The sequence below is a fragment of the Sciurus carolinensis genome, chromosome 1, assembly GCF_902686445.1.
Source record: "Sciurus carolinensis chromosome 1, mSciCar1.2, whole genome shotgun sequence".
In the NCBI taxonomy this organism is placed as follows: domain Eukaryota; kingdom Metazoa; phylum Chordata; class Mammalia; order Rodentia; family Sciuridae; genus Sciurus; species Sciurus carolinensis.
This window is the reverse complement of record NC_062213.1, coordinates 18,171,038-18,187,269: the sequence shown is the minus strand read 5'-3', so window position 1 is coordinate 18,187,269 and position 16,232 is coordinate 18,171,038. Positions and strand designations below refer to the sequence as shown.

At 46.8% G+C, this 16,232-nt stretch overlaps 1 protein-coding gene across 1 annotated transcript in view; it reads left to right on the top strand.

The window, feature by feature from the left end:
• Positions 1–16,232, top strand: part of Zhx2 (zinc fingers and homeoboxes 2) — a 160,909-nt gene that overhangs the window by 131,058 nt on the left and 13,619 nt on the right. The window contains exon 3 of the mRNA XM_047545164.1: positions 1,916–4,650. Coding sequence (XP_047401120.1) covers positions 2,133–4,646 — 2,514 coding nt within the window. The 5' untranslated portion in view covers positions 1,916–2,132 and the 3' untranslated portion in view covers positions 4,647–4,650. The remainder of the gene's footprint in view (positions 1–1,915; positions 4,651–16,232) is intronic.

The window sequence follows — 16,232 nt, the reverse complement described above, 5'->3', positions numbered from 1 at the left end:
TAGCAGCTCTTGAAGGCACGGTCTTCATTCTGCCCTTGAGCAGTCTCTTCAGTGGGACGCAAACCAGGTCAGTAGGAAAGGCGAGGGATGGTGGGCCATCTCCCCCATTGCTTTTCCTCCGGATGTCAGGTGTCCTTATTTCAAAACACTTCCCTCCTGCTTTGGCCACAAGATAAAAGGCCCTCCCACACTTCACTCCTGCGTGAAGATGGCCCAGCCCAGCCATTCCCCATTCTGAGTTCTGTTAACATGGCCTACTTCCTAACAAGCAAATTGTGTCTGTATTCCCAAATTAATATTTGTTTAATGCAATTCCAATCAAAATTTGAATTCTAATAGGATTTTGTTTTGCAGTTGATTCTGATTTATGAGAACAGATGTTCTAAATAACCAAGAAGTGTTTTGCAAAAGAAGAGCATAAAAAAGAAACTCACTCTGCTAGATATCAAAACATACCCTAAATGTACAAAAAAATTTTGAAACAGGGCATAAATGTGAGACTCTATAGCTAGATCAGAAGCACAATACATGCTACTGAGGTAATAGGGAACTCTCAAGAAAAATGGTTAGAATTGTGCCTTACAGAGTAACCCAAGATAAATTTGATACCAGATGAATTCAATGTAAAAACTGAACTACGCTTAAAAAACATGGATTAACATGTGTCAGCTGTGAAAAGAGGAATCAATTTCTAAATATAAAGTCACAATGAAGCCACAAGAGAAAAAAAATCCAACAAATTTACTACGTAAAAATTAAAATTTCTACAGGTTAAATATATAAAAACACAACAGAAAACTAAAAGGTAAACAATAGGTTGTAAAAAATACTTGCAACAGATAAAGTATAATATTCCTTGTATAGAAAGGACTCTCATAAATTGGTAATAAGCCACTCAACACAATATTAAAATGGTATAAATAGTTTATAAAAGAATGCATATAAATGGCAAGAACATCTTTGAAAACAATTCAGCTTTACTAGCTATCAAGAAAAGCATACAAGCATATTGAAAGAAGCCCACTCTATCTAGTTGGCCGGGCTTTTGAATGGTGCTTTTTTGTGTAGCATGGGTAGGAAGCTCACCCTCTCCCATGTTGCCAGAGGAAAGACCAACTGAGGCAAAAATTTGGCCATATGGGTCACAAGAACCATTTCTAGGCCTTTGTCCAAAGGCAGTTATCAGAAATAGGAACTGTTTCACTGCAGTTTTGTTAATCAAAGCCAAAAATTGGGAAAAAAACATCCAACAGAAGTTGAGTGACTGACGGCATCGTGCAGGGTATCCCCCTAGACACAGCTACATGCAGCATTTTTAACTCATCATTTTGTTCAATATTTATGGAAATGGGGTCCTATTTGAGTGAAATGAAGAAACTATAATTATTTGGAATGCTTGTTTTTATTCTCCTTTACACCTTTTCTGCATTTTCTAAATTTTCCATCCTGATTTTGCCTTTATGATAAGATACAATGTGTTCCTATCCATTTCCTAACACCCATGGAAACGCACTGGCTGGTCCCAAGTAAGCATCTTGCTTCTGATGGACCATAAAAAGCTGCTCGCCAGCCCTGCAGCCATGTCTTACCTGCAACTTTCCCCCCACCACCCCCTCCCCTTTTCAGAAGACCTCAGTACCTGGGTTCCTTTTCTGTATCTGTTTGTCTTTAAAGATGAAGTGGTGACCCCCTTCCTGTTTGCTCACTGTGGGCCAATTTCTACTTCCTTCCCAGAAGGGATGACAAGAATATGACCTTCCATGTTGATAAGCATCTGCGCTCGTGCCATCTGGGCTTACTTGACTGTTTGATTTGGCCGCCAGTTGGGGTGGGTCAGGGGAGCAACTCCAAAAGAAAAGCTAGTTTCTTTTGCACTGGGAAGAGACAATGACTCTGTCTTTTTCTTGCCCCACAGCTATGACGCTACCCGGTGTCCACGGTGATTGGTGCAGTGACACTTTTCTGTGCTGAGATCATTCTGAAAACTCCAAGAGGAGACTACAGCATTCAAGGAAGCCAAAGCCATTTGAGGGAGAATAAAGCCAAAAGCCTTTTCTCTGATTTATTCCAAGAATTTCACTGCCCTCTCTCTCCCTACCCCCTCCAAAAATTAGCTACTACACACAGGCGGCATGGCAAGCAAACGAAAATCCACAACCCCGTGCATGGTTCGGACATCACAAGTGGTGGAACAAGATGTGCCCGAGGAGGCAGACCGGGCCAAAGAGAAAGGAATGGGCGTGCCACAGTCCGACACGGCCAAGGACAGCTGGGCAGCAGAACCCGAAAACGCTTCCAAAGAAAACGAAGTCATCGAGGTGAAATCGATGGGGGAGAACCAGTCCAAAAAACTCCAAGGCGGTTATGAGTGCAAATACTGCCCCTACTCCACCCAAAACCTGAACGAGTTCACGGAGCACGTGGACATACAGCACCCCAACGTGATCCTCAACCCCCTCTACGTGTGTGCCGAATGTAACTTCACAACCAAAAAGTACGACTCCTTGTCTGACCACAACTCCAAGTTCCATCCTGGGGAGACCAACTTCAAGCTGAAGTTGATCAAGCGCAACAGTCAAACCATCTTGGAGCAGTCCATCGAAGCCACCAACCACGTGGTGTCCATCACCACCAGTGGCCCTGGAAGTGGTGACAATGATCCTGGGATCTCAGTGAGCAAAACCCCCATCATGAAGACAGGAAAACCGAAAGCAGATGCCAAGAAGGCACCCAAGAAGCCAGAGGAGGCCACCCACGAGCACCATACGGAGGGGACAGCCCGACTGGTGACAGACACTGCTGAGATCCTCTCTAGGCTAGGAGGTGTGGAGCTCCTCCAAGACACCTTAGGACACGTCATGCCTTCTGTACAGCTGCCACCAAATATCAACCTTGTCCCCAAGGTCCCCGTCCCACTGAATACTACCAAATACAACTCTGCCCTGGACACAAATGCCACCATGATCAACTCCTTCAACAAGTTCCCTTACCCAACGCAGGCTGAGTTGTCCTGGCTGACAGCTGCCTCCAAGCACCCAGAGGAGCACATCCGAATCTGGTTTGCCACCCAGCGCTTAAAACATGGCATCAGCTGGTCCCCAGAGGAGGTGGAGGAGGCCCGGAAGAAGATGTTTAATGGCACCATCCAGACAGTACCACCGACGATCACTGTGCTGCCCGCCCAACTGGCCCCCACAAAGATGTCACAGCCCATCCTCCAGACAGCTCTGCCATGCCAGATCCTTGGCCAGACCAGCCTGGTGCTGACTCAGGTGACCAGCGGTTCAACAACCGTCTCTTGCTCCCCCATCACACTGGCTGTGGCTGGAGTGGCCAACCATGGCCAGAAGAGACCTTTGGTGACTTCCCAAGCTGCCCCTGAGCCCAAGCGTCCACACATCACCCAGGTGCCAGAGCCTCCGCCCAAGGTGGCCAACCCCCCACCCACCCCAGCCAGCGACCGAAAGAAGACCAAGCTGCAGATAGCACACCTCAAGGCAAGCTTCCTCCAGAGCCAGTTCCCCGATGATGCTGAGGTCTACCGGCTCATCGAGGTCACCGGCCTCGCCAGAAGCGAGATCAAGAAGTGGTTCAGTGACCACCGGTATCGCTGTCAGAGGGGCATCGTTCACATCACCAGCGAATCCCTTGCCAAAGACCAGCTGGCCATCGCAGCCTCCCGACACAGTCGCACATACCACCCGTACCCAGACTTTGCCCCCCAGAAGTTCAAAGAGAAAACACAAGGTCAGGTTAAAATCCTGGAAGATAGCTTTTTGAAAAGCTCTTTTCCTACCCAAGCAGAACTGGATCGGCTAAGGGTGGAGACCAAGCTAAGCAGGAGAGAAATCGATTCCTGGTTCTCAGAGAGGCGGAAGCTTCGGGACAGCATGGAACAGGCTGTCTTGGATTCCATGGGATCTGGCAAGAAGGGCCCGGATGTGGTGGCCCCCAACGGTGCTCTGTCTCGACTCGACCAGCTCACAGGTGCCCAGTTAGCCAGTTCTCTGCCCAGCCCTTCACCAGCAATTCCACAGAATCAAGAACAGGTTCATCTCCTGAGGAGCACGTTTGCAAGAACCCAGTGGCCCACCCCCCCGGAGTACGACCAGTTAGCGGCCAAGACCGGCCTGGTCCGAACTGAGATCGTGCGTTGGTTCAAGGAGAACAGATGCTTGCTAAAAACTGGAACCCTGAAGTGGCTGGAGCAGTACCAGCAGCAGCCCATCTCAGATGACCACAGCTACGATGCAGCAGCAAGGAAAGCAGCAAAACCAGCCACCGAGAGCCCCAAGAACGGAAGCGAGGTGGGGCAGCAATGTCACAAGGACCCCAAAACACTCTGCGAAGAGGACTTGGAGAAGTTGGTCCCCAGAGTCAAAGCGGGCAATGAGCAAGCAAAAGACTGTCCACCACCCAAGCCCTCAGAGGCCACCTCGGACAGGTCAGAGGGCAGCAGCCGAGACGGCCAGGGCAGCGACGAGAACGAGGAGTCAGGCGTTGTGGACTTCGTGGAGGTGACAGTCGGAGAGGAAGATGCCACCTCAGACAGGTCAGACAGCTGGAGTCAGACCGCAGCAGAAGGCGCGACGGAACTGGCGGAGTCCGACTCTGACAGCGCCCCTGCCGAGGCTGGCCAGGCCTAGACAGGTAATGCCACCTGCTCTCCCCGGCAACGGGAGAAGCCCGGCTGTCTCTCTTATTGGCAGGGTTAATGTAGCTGGTGGGTTCAGAGATGTTGACCCAGATGGTGGGTTCTCTTTTTTTAATTAATACATTTTTAATGGACAAAACATCCTTATATTTTGATGCTGATCCCCAGTATTTATCAGTTATATCATTGCCATGATCACAACTTGTATATCCCTTACGTGAAACACTTGGGGCCAGAAGCATTTCAGATTTCAGTTCTTTCCAGAGTTGGGGAATCTGCATGTCTGTCATGGGACCAGGACGCAACCCTAAGCACAAAGTTCGTTTACATTTTGCCTGTACCTATACACAAAGCCTGGACGTAGTTATGTGCGATATCTGTCATAATTCTGTGCATGAAACAAAGTTTCACGGTGTGGGATTTTCCACTGGGGATTTTTTTGCATGTGGAATTTTTCCTTCGTGTTGGCACTCAAAAAGTTTTGGATTCTGGAGCATTTTGGATTTTGGATTTTCAGATTAGGGATGCTCAATCTGTTTTGTCATGTACATTTACCATGAACGTGACTTTTTGAAATATGTATGGATGGTGGAATGGCTCCGTGGGGCTTATTCACATGCATTATCTAAGACATTTATCATTTTTTTTTTGTGGTAGATTAGTTATCTTTCAAGGTTCTGGAAGAAAAATAGGAGCTGATAACCCCATCTCCTTATTTGCAAGGGTGTACCAGGGGCACAGCCTGCTGCCCGGGCCTGTTGAGACTCCAGCCTTCCAGTCTGCCCAAGGTGGAACCTTGTCACAGCTGTCCGTTCAGCATATCCTCTGTAGGTTTTGTTGTTCACTGCTGTAAAAAATAAGCCAGAAAAGGATGTGTCTTTTTCTTTTTCTTTTCTTTTTTGGATTTCACTGAGAGTAAGTATCCAAGTTTGCTGAATCTGAGATTTGAGGTTGTTTCTTTCCACCTGAAAGGCTTTGAAAGTGCTTCACATCTGCCTTGTCATGGCACAAGGAAGGTGCCACTCTGCTTGGGTCCCCATAACCCCTTCAAATCTGGAAGAGACCTGTGTAAATTTAGACTCATGGAGCCACAAAAGCCAGGGAAAGGAGGTTGCCATGGTTACTAATGGCCGTGTCATCCAGATAATGGGACATGCCTGAGAAGCCCTTGGTGTGTGTGCTTCCCAGAAGGCCAGTGCAAACCAAGACCCAGGCACAGCCTCTGGCCTGGGAGTGAGCTGAGAAAAGGGGTTCTTTGCTGAAATCTTGGAAAGTGGGGAAGATGTGCGATTTGCCCAGGTGGGCTTCTCCAGAGACACTTGAAAGGACTCAGAAGGAACCCCACACCAAGTTATCTTCAAAAATAATAACATAAAGGTAAGAACCTCGATAATGACTTATAAAGTCCTAAAGAGAGGCCTGGAAGTTACCATACCTCTGTGTTAGTGAACTTGGACACCTTTGTATGGCATGTCACTCATTAACAATTTAGTAATAAAATGGGACACCTGGTAAGTAAGTAAAATCCTCCAGAAGCCTTGTCTCGGTCAGTTCCATCAGCCAAGAACAAAGCCTGCCCCAGAATGCTGTCCTTTCTTCTTGAGGAGCGACCGTGGGTCTGGGCTAGGACAAGGTCCAGGGGGAGGAGGCTGGTGGTGGCAGAGGGACTCACAGAGCTCCAAGGCCCCCAGCAGTGCCGGCCACTGCCTCCATCTTGCCGTCTTGCTCTCCTCCTCTCTCTGCCTTTTCCCTGCTTCCTTAGGAAACCCCCAGCCCAGCTCATCTCTTTCATGTAGGAATGAAGCAGTGGTTTGTTTTTTTTATTTTTTTATTTTTTTGGTCTGCCTGAAAGAAGCTCGCTTGCCTGTCTTCTATCCTTGACCTTATCTGATCTATAATGTAAGTCTACATGGTTACTTTTTCCTCCCACCCTGGAGTAGACAATAGGGTTCAGTACCATTTGACAGGACACCCAGAGCCCCTCTGTGTTCCTGCTGCTGTGCAAGGCACCAGAGACAATGTGATGGAGACCAAGACACAGTCCCCATTTGCATAGGGCTCAGGTGGGCCAAGGAGGAAGAGCATGCACTTTCCTTTACTGGTCAGTGTGCTGTGTGATGTGATTGGGCCAGACACAGCTGTGTGCAGGAGCTCAAGGGAGGGACACCAAGGCTAGGAACCACAGGGGTCTTTCTGGAGAAAGGGGTGCCTGTCTCTGCGTCCAACTCATAGGAGCAAGTTAGTCAAGGGCACAAAGAAAAGAGTTGTTTAAGTGGAAAGAACAGCATGGGACAAGGTCCAGAGCAAAGGAATGGTGAGGTTGAGGATCGAAAGAGGTTTGGTGTGGCCAGAAAGTAGAGTTTAGTTTCCATAAATGATGAGAAGAGGAGAACACAAAACAAACCCAAAGGTTTTCCTAACCGACCAGCTCTGCTCTGAGCCAGCTGCGTTTGCTGAATTTGAATATAAGGATGTGCAGGGTTCCTGTGAGCTCAAATGGGGCCTCCTACTCTCCATGGCTGAGTGAGCAGCTGTCTAGAGGCGGCAGTTCCCCAGAGGCCCCTGAGGCCACCTGTCCCCACCTGTCCCCATTCTTTCTCCCAGTTGAGAATGCCCAGGTGGGCTGTGAGTGTGCCTGATCCCCCCTGAGACCCAGAGGAAACAGAAAAGGGGAGGGAATTCGAAACCATAAAGAGAACCTTTGGAGAAGTGGAGAAGCATGGCGGCGGTCGCTGCTCTGGCCAGACCTGGTCTCACCTCACTCTCTCGGAGGAATCGCTCTGTATGCTTTGAAACCCGGGAACTGAAACCAGAAGCCAAGGAACTTGGCCACATTCCCTGCCAGCACCTCAGCTGGACTCGGGAGCCTTCTCTGCTCCTCCCGCCCTCTCCACATCTATTTCTGATGGACAGAACTTCCCCACTTCTGCTGACCCTCTGCCCAGCACAGAAGGACACCCAGGCTTTCTGACGTTGACTTTTGAATTAACACCAGACAACTCAGAAATGCAGGAATTGATTGTTTCCCCCCAAATCTAGGAACATCAAGGAAGCCCACTTTGTGTTTATGGTAAATGCCACAGCTGGGAGCCAGGAAACATTCCTCCAAGAGAGGCGGAGGCGGATCCAATGCTGGTGGCGTTGAAGGCCCTGAAGCCTTCCTGATGTGTTGGAGATCCATCATATGAAGGCAGGGGCTGCCTCCGCTCTGGCAGTGCCATGTGAAAGCTCGCCCAGGTCCTCACCAGAGGCACCCCTTAAAGAAGCCTTGCGACTGCGAGAGGGGATATCTCCCCAAGTTACAGTTTCTATAAATTGAGTGTCTGGGTCTCTTGAAATCCATAAACACCCAGTGATGGCCTGCTTACACACATGCTTTTAGGAAACACAGTCAAGTGCACTTGTACACATAATAATGCTATAAAAAATTCATAGTTTTGACTTTATAAAAGGTACCATGTGATACACAAGACAGAGGAGCAAGGGGCTTAGGCAAGCCGCTGAGAGGGGCTCTAGGGTTGGATTTGCTCTGCAGGGGTGAAGCATCTCCCAGCCAGCCCCTCGGCTTTGAGCTTTGCCAGACTCGTGACAGTGTGTGTCTCGGTCCAGGCTCATCTCAGCTGTGAGGTCAGACACCAAGTTAAGGAATCCTCTCAGCCCTTGAGCGGTGGTGTCTGGACTCAGTCTCTGGGACTGGATAATTTCTGAGCCATCCCATTGAGAGACCTATCCTAGCAAGAGGCTAAAGAATGATTTTTTTCCCCCTGAAGATGAGTCAACCTACTTAAGCAAGATGTTGTCAGATAACATGCCTGGATGGTTGGCCCAAGGGTTAATCCCCTGGCTACTCCTACCAGGAGTTTCCATTTGTGGGTGTGTACTCTGAGCTTAGCACTCTTCGAAGCAAGTCTAGTAAGTCCTATAAACGCCACAACAGCCCTGTACTGTGGTGTAAGTACAACTTTCCCCCCATTTTATAAAGGGCAAAATTGAGGCTCAAGAAAATGAGTGACTTGCCCCAGCTTCCTATGCCAATCACTGCTGGAGCCCAGACACCACCCCTCATCTGTCCAGACATGCCTGACCCCAACCACACTGGGACCCACAGCCTCTCCAATGGTGACCATGACCCAGATCCAACAAAAAGGAAGTGGTCGTGTCTTAATGTGCTCAGGGGTGGAAGCAAGTGTAAGTTACTCATTCAGCAAGATCTCTGGAGCACTCTTTCTGGGCCAGGCACTGTGCTGGTCTGTACAGATTGACCAGGACCAGGAGCCCCTGCCTAGATATCCATCTAAGAAATGTACATGAAAACACTGTCAGCCCATCCGGGCTGTTAATGAGAGCTGTGCACATGGAAGTCAGAGGAGCTGGAGGAAGAGTGGGCCTCCGCCCGTCCACCAACCACACAGGCAAGCCTTCTCACTTATTTTAAACAAAGGAAACCAAGGCTCAGGAACCTGAAGTACTTGGCTGAGCTCACTCAGCCAGTGTCTAAATTTGACTCCAAATCTCCAGCTACTACCTTCGCTGCCTCCAGACTTCTGACAAAAGTTTCCAACTCTTGATGATTAAGGATGTCTTCAAGGAAGACATAAAATTTGTGAAATGTCCAAAAACTATATTCGCCATGGTTCAGTTTGCTTAAAATATGTAAGGCTGCTAAGTGTTGCATCTAAACCACAATTTAAAATCCAGAATATGTGTGTCCCCACCTCTTCTCACATTAACTGTCCAAATACAGACATATGAATGAATGAATGAATGAATGAAAATATTCTAATCATCTATTTCCCTGTCTCTCTCCCCCACCAGGCCCTTGAAGACAGAGACTATATCTCATTAATCTCTGAATCTCCAATGCAAATTCAGAGCCTAGGCTCAGTAATGGTTATCTTGGTCTGTTTTCTCCTGCTAGTAACACAATATTACAGACTGGGTGTGTTTTAAAAAGAAGTACTCCATTTGTGTACAATGAATCAAAATGCAGTCTGTAAAAATAAAAAAATAAAATAAAATAAAAATGCTGGGAAAAAAAAAAAGAAAAGAAAAAGTTTATTTGGGCTTACAGTTCAGGAGGTCCAAGGTTGACGGGCACCTCTAGTGATGGCCTTGTCCCTGGCAGACTCAGAAGACACGCAGGCTGTCACATGGCAGAGACGGAGAGTATGTCTCTCCTCTGATCTCTTTCCCTCTTCTTATAAAGCCACCCCTTCTCAATCATGGAGAGACCTCATCTAATTTTAATCACCTTCTAAGGCCCCACCTCTAAACATTATAGTTGGATCAAGTTTCATCTCTGGAGTTCACAATGGGGATCAAACTCCAACGTGAGTTTTGGAGGAGACAAACCAGGTTCATTGAAACCACCTGAGAATTAACAGAGGTCATTGGTTTTTTCCGTTATTGGAATCTGGTATTACAGTTCTTATGCTCCTCCCCTGTTTTTCCCATCACTCATTCCTCCCCATGGAAGACAGCAGTCAGAAGACAGGAGTTGGGCATTAGCTGTCCAAGTGTGTGAGCCTCTTGAGGGAAGGGCATGTTGGAAAATCTATCACGAAATATTTACTAGACGATGCTGCAGGGACTGCCCACTAACCCTGCTTCCTCGTTCCCAGCAGGGAGTTCACTGTCACCCCTTACAATGATCTAATTCTGGAGCTTCTCGCCCTCAGAATTCTCACTATGCTGTGGACAGCTCGTAGCAACCTAGCAACCATGAAACCTAGCCCCCTCGTTTTCCAGAGAAGGATGCAAGCCCCAAGGAGGTAAAGTAACCAGCCCAGAGACATTCATAGTAAGCAACTAGGTTCACTTATCCATCAAGTGTTTGTGGAATACCTGCAGAGCACTGAAGGGAGGTGGTACCAGCGTGTCTCTGCCCTCTTGGAGTCCAAGGTCAAATGGGAAATGAAGCTTTAATCAATCCAAAAGGAAAGTTACCACACTGGCTCGTTTTCTAAAAGGAAAGGCACATGGAGCTGTTAGAGTGTAGAATAGAGAATTTGACCTGATTTAAGGGTTGCAAAAGGCCTCTGTAAAGAGGTAACAGATGCATTAAAATCTGAAGGCTTAAGCCAACATGTGGGATTTGGCTGAGAAGTGGGGAGGGGAAAGCTTTCTAGGCCAAAGTAATAACATACTCAAAAGTGCTAGGACCAGAAGAAATTGCTGCACAGGGGAACTGAAGAGTGACCCCTATGGATGTGACTTGCCCAGTTCCCAAGGGCAGGGGTTGAAAGGGAGAGTGTTGGGCAGCTTCACAAACAGGTGTACTTCCTTTGGTTGTGCTTCATTTTACTGTGCTTCCTGAACACGGTACTTTGTATGAACTAAAGGTGTGTGGTCATTCTGTATCAAATAAGTCTGTAGTCACCACTTTTTTAACAGCACAGGCTGGCTTCATGACTGTATTAGTCAGGGTTCTCTAGAGGAACAGAATCAACAGGAAGTATGATTATAAAAAGGGGATTTATTAGATTGGTTCACCCAACCAGAAGCTGGATAGTCCACAGTGGCCGTCTGCAGGCTAGAGAGCTGGAAGAACCAGTAGCTGCACAGTCCAAGAGGCAGAAGCCCCAGAACAAGAGGGATCAACAGTGCAACCCTAGTCCAAGACCAAGGCTTCTGGAAACTCCTTGGAGAATCACTGGCAGAGTCCACTTTGAAAGATGGAAGAAGCAAGAGTCCAATATCCTCAGATGATCAAAGCAGCAATCAAGAACCCATTCAAGAAGAGTCGAGCTTACATCCGCTGTTGCTTCCTTGTTCTTCCAGCTTTTATTCCATCCAAGCCACCATCCTACTGGGCGGTGCTGTCCACACTTACGGAGGGGATCCCCTTCAGTTCACATCCCACATGCTAATCATTCCTAGACACACCCTCACTGACACACCCAGAAGCCTCTTAAACATTGGCATCTCTTAATCCAATCAAGTTGACAATTCAAATTAACCACTACAATATCTTTGTTACATTTTGTCAATTCTTTCGATCATTCAGACTTTTTCATTATTGTATTTGTTACAATGACCTATGATCGGTAATCTGTGATATGTCATTGTGATTTGGAGTGGTACCCTGAGCCACACACAAAGAAGATGGCAAACTTAATCTTCAAGTGTGTGTTCTGATTGCTCCACCAACCAGCCCTTCCCCCATCTCTCTCCCTGTCCTCAGACCTTCCCCTGCCCTGAGACACTTGAAATTAGGCCCATTAATAACTCTACAAAGGACTGTAAGGGTTCAGATGAAAGGAAGGGTAGCATCTAACTTTAAATCAAATGCTAGAAATGATGAATCTTAGTGGGGAAGGCACTAGATTCAGAAACCAGCACAGACTGAAAACCAGACCTCTTACACCAAACAGCCAAGCTGAGAATTCAATGGAATGTTCTGGAAGGAAATTGAAAGTGCTGTTCTACTGAACACATGGATGGGAAGAAAGCAAAACCCACCTTACTGCTGATACAGAGAAAATGTTAGTGGTCTGCCTAGAAGACCAAACCAGCCACAATATTCCCTTAAGCCAAATCCTGATCCAGAGGAAGACAGTTCTGTTCAATTCTGCGAAGGCCAAGAGGTAAGGAAGCTGCAGACCGAACATTGGAAGTGAGGTTTAAGAAAAGAAGCGTCTCTATAACAAAGTATGAGGAGAAGCAGCGAGGCTGGCGGAGCAGCTGCCAGCACCCAACCAAGATGGTCCATGAAGGTGACCACGCTAAACCGCAGATTTCCCTTCAGCTGGAAGAAGATGCCATCGAGGACTCTCACAGCTAAAGAGGAGAAGTCAATGTCTGGTTTCAAAGCCTCAAAGGACGGGTCGGCTTTCTTGTTAGGAACGAGTGCACCTGGTGACTTTGTATTGAAGCCACAGCTCATTTGCCGTTCTGAAAATCCTAGGCCCCTTAAGAAACCCACTCCGCCTACGTTCTGTAAATAGACAGCAAGCCTGAGTGACAGCACTTCTGTTTATAGTGTGGTTTATGAATATTTGAAGCCAACTATTGAGACCTAATTCTCAAAAAAAGATTTTTTTTTTCAAGATATTGCTCATTAACAAGGTACCTGGTCACCCAGAGCTCAGGTGGAGATGAACAATATTAATGTTGCTTTATAGCTGCTAACACAACTCATTCAGCAGCCCATAGATCAAGGAATGATTTCAACTGAGCTCTCCAATGGATCTGAAAGCCTAGAATTCCAGCATGAAAATAGCCCCTGCTCACTAGATGCTGCACCTGAACTCGCTCCCATCTCTCCACATGAGGAACTGGTTACCTACTTCCTGCCTTTCAAGCTGACTTTTTCTGTTGGGCCCCACCTGTGTGAGTGCATGCCATTGAGTGTCAGTTGCCTCTCAGGGGTGAGGTGGGGGCCTGGGACGGCAACAGGGGTAACATTTACCAGGTATTGCCCAAGCCCCTTACACAGGCTCACTCAACTCAGTCTCACAGTGACCTTCCACAGTCAGAGTTAGTTTCCTCATTTATTGCTAATGAGAAGGGGACAGAGAAAGGTAACTATCCAAGATCATCAAGGTAGAGAGTGGTGAAGCTGGGATTCAGACCCGGCTCCCTTCAGGAATGTGCTTCACGGGTCTAAGTTACAATTCCTTTGGCTCAAACTCTGTTGAACTCTGCTGGACAACCCTCTGGTGCCTGCTGTCATTGAGACTTCTCACAATCAAACTGGGGGAGACTGTAAGTCTCAGTAATTTCTCCTGCCCAGAAGCTCCCTACCCCACTGCAGGGAAAGAGATCTTAGACCATCTGTGCCCCAGGGGACCCAGGGGGTGATTTGGGATAGTACAGAGTTTTCTCATCTCCTGAAAAGTTGCCCACATAATTTCTCTTTCTCAATTCTTATTATTCCATTCAATAAAAGAAAGTTTGACTCAGAAATATTATGGAGAGGTATAGCAATGGACAATAGAATGGCATTTGCCAGGAGGCAGGGGACGTGGGGAGTCATCCTATGGATGTTGTAGTTAGGCAAGAAGAGTAAGTTCCAGAGGCCCGCGGCATTACAGGGTACCTGTGGCTATCAAGCAGCAGGAACTTAAAATAGTGTTAATACGGTAGATCTCACAGTAACTGTTCTTATCATGTGCATTAGTCAGGGTTCTCTAGAGGAACAGAACCAACAGGATATATAAGTAGGTATGATTATAAAAAGGATTTATTCCATATGCAGCCGTATGAAACTAAACCCCTATCTCTCACCCTGCACAAAAATCAACTCAAAATGGATCAAGGACCTTGGAATCTGACCAGAGACTCTTCATCTTATAGAAGAAAAAGTAGGCCCAAATCTTCAACATGTCGGCTTAGGATCAGACTTCCTTAACAGGACTCCCATAGCACAAGAAATAAAAGCAAGAATCAATAACTGGGATAGATTCAAACTAAAAAGCTTTCTCTCAACAAAGGAAACTATCAGCAATGTGAAGAGAGAGCCTACAGAGTGGGAGAAAATCTTTGCCAATCATACTTCAGATAGCACTAATTTCCAGAATATATAAAGAACTCAAAAAACTCTACACCAAGAATACAAATAACCCAATCGACAAATGGGCTAAGGAAATGAACAGACATTTCACAGAAGAAGATCTACAAGCAATCAACAGATATATGAAAAAATGTTCATTATCTTTAGTAATAAGAGAAGTGCACATCAAAACTACCCTAAGATTCCATCTCACCGCAATTAGAATGACGATTATCAAGAACACAAGCAACAATAGGTGTTGGCGAGGATGTGGGGAAAAAGGTACACTCATACATTGCTGGTGGGGTTGCAAATTAGTGCAGCCACTCTGGAAAGCAGTGTGGAGATTCCTCAGAAAGTTTGGAATGGAACCACTATTTGACCCAGCTATCCCACTCCTCGGCCTATACCCAAAGGACTTAAAATCAGCATACTACAGAGATACAGCCACATCAATGTTCATAGCTGCTCAATTCACAGTAGCCAGATTGTGGAACCAACCTAGATGTCCTTCAATTGATGACTGGATAAAGAAACTGTGGTATACATATACAATGGAATATTACTCAGCCATGAAGAATAATAAAATTATGGCATTTGCAGGCAAATGGATGAAATTGGAGAATATCATGCTAAGTGAGATACGCCAATCTCAAAAAACCAAAGGACGAATGATCTCACTGATAAGCGGACACATAATCGGGGGGTGGGAGGGGGGCAGGAATGCAGGAAGGAGGGACTGTATAGAGGGAAAAGAGGAGTGGGAGGGGTGGGGGGAAGGAAAAAATAACAGAATGAATCAAACAGCATTACCCTATGTAAATGTATGATTACACAAATGGTATGCCTTTACTTCATGTACAAACAGAAACAACATGTATCCCATTTGTTTACAATAAAATAAATTTTTTTAAAAAGTTGAAAAAAAAAAGTGGGGGAGGGGTTTATTAGATTGGCTTACACAGTCAGACACAGGATAGTCCACAATGGCCGTCTGCAGGATAGAGAACTGGAGGAACCAGTAGCTGCACAGTCCAAGAAGCTGGAGCCTCAGAACAAGAGGGATCAATGAGGCAGCCCCAGTCCAGGACAGAAGGCCTGGAAACCCCTGGAGGGTCTCTTGTCAGAGTCTGCTTCGGAAGAGGGAAGGAGCTGGAGTTTGGTGTCCTCAGGTGATGAGCACCTGCTCCAGGTGCTGATGCTTCCTTGTTCTTTTGCCTCTTTGTTCTTCCAGGCCCTCGACCTATTGGACTGTGCTGTTCACACTTGGGCGGGTCTCCCCTCCATTTGCTGTCCCACATGCCGATCATTCCTAGAAACACTATCACTGACCCACCCGGAAGTCTCTTAGCCTTAGGTATCTCTTAATCCAATCAAGTTGACAATTCAGATTAACCATCACACCACCAAAAAGGAGGATATGCAAGGGAACTTTAAGAGATGCCAGATGTATTCACTACTAGATTGTGATAACGTGTATACATGTCCATACTCACTTGTTTTAGTCAGCTTTTTTGCTGCTGTCACTAAAAGACCCGACACGAGCAACTTTAGAGGAGGAGAAGTTCATTTGAGAGCTCATGGTTTCAGAGGTCTTGGTCCTTGGACAACAGAATCCACTCCTCAGGGTTCAAGGTGAGGCAGGACACCATGGCGGAAGAGTTTGGCAGAGGGAAGCAGCTCACATGATCAGAAGGCAGAAAGAGAGAGACTAAGCTCAGCTCACCAAATGTGTACCCCAAAGGCACGCCCCCAATTCCCACCTCCTCCAACCACACCCTACTGGCCTTCAGTTACCACTCAGTTAATCCCCATCAGGGGATTAATTCACTATCTGGGTTAAGACTTTCAAAACCCTGTCATTTCTCCTCAAAACCTTCTTGCATTGTCTCACACATGAGCTTTTGGGGGACACCTCATGTCCAAACCATGGCCAAACTGTATACCTTAATTATGTGCAGTTTTTTGCATACCAGTAATAACTTGGTAAGTACAACTAAAGGGGAGAAGTGGAACCAGAGAGAAAATGACGAGCTGGGGATAGAGCTCAGTTGGTAGAGTGCTTGCCTCGCAAACACCAGCACC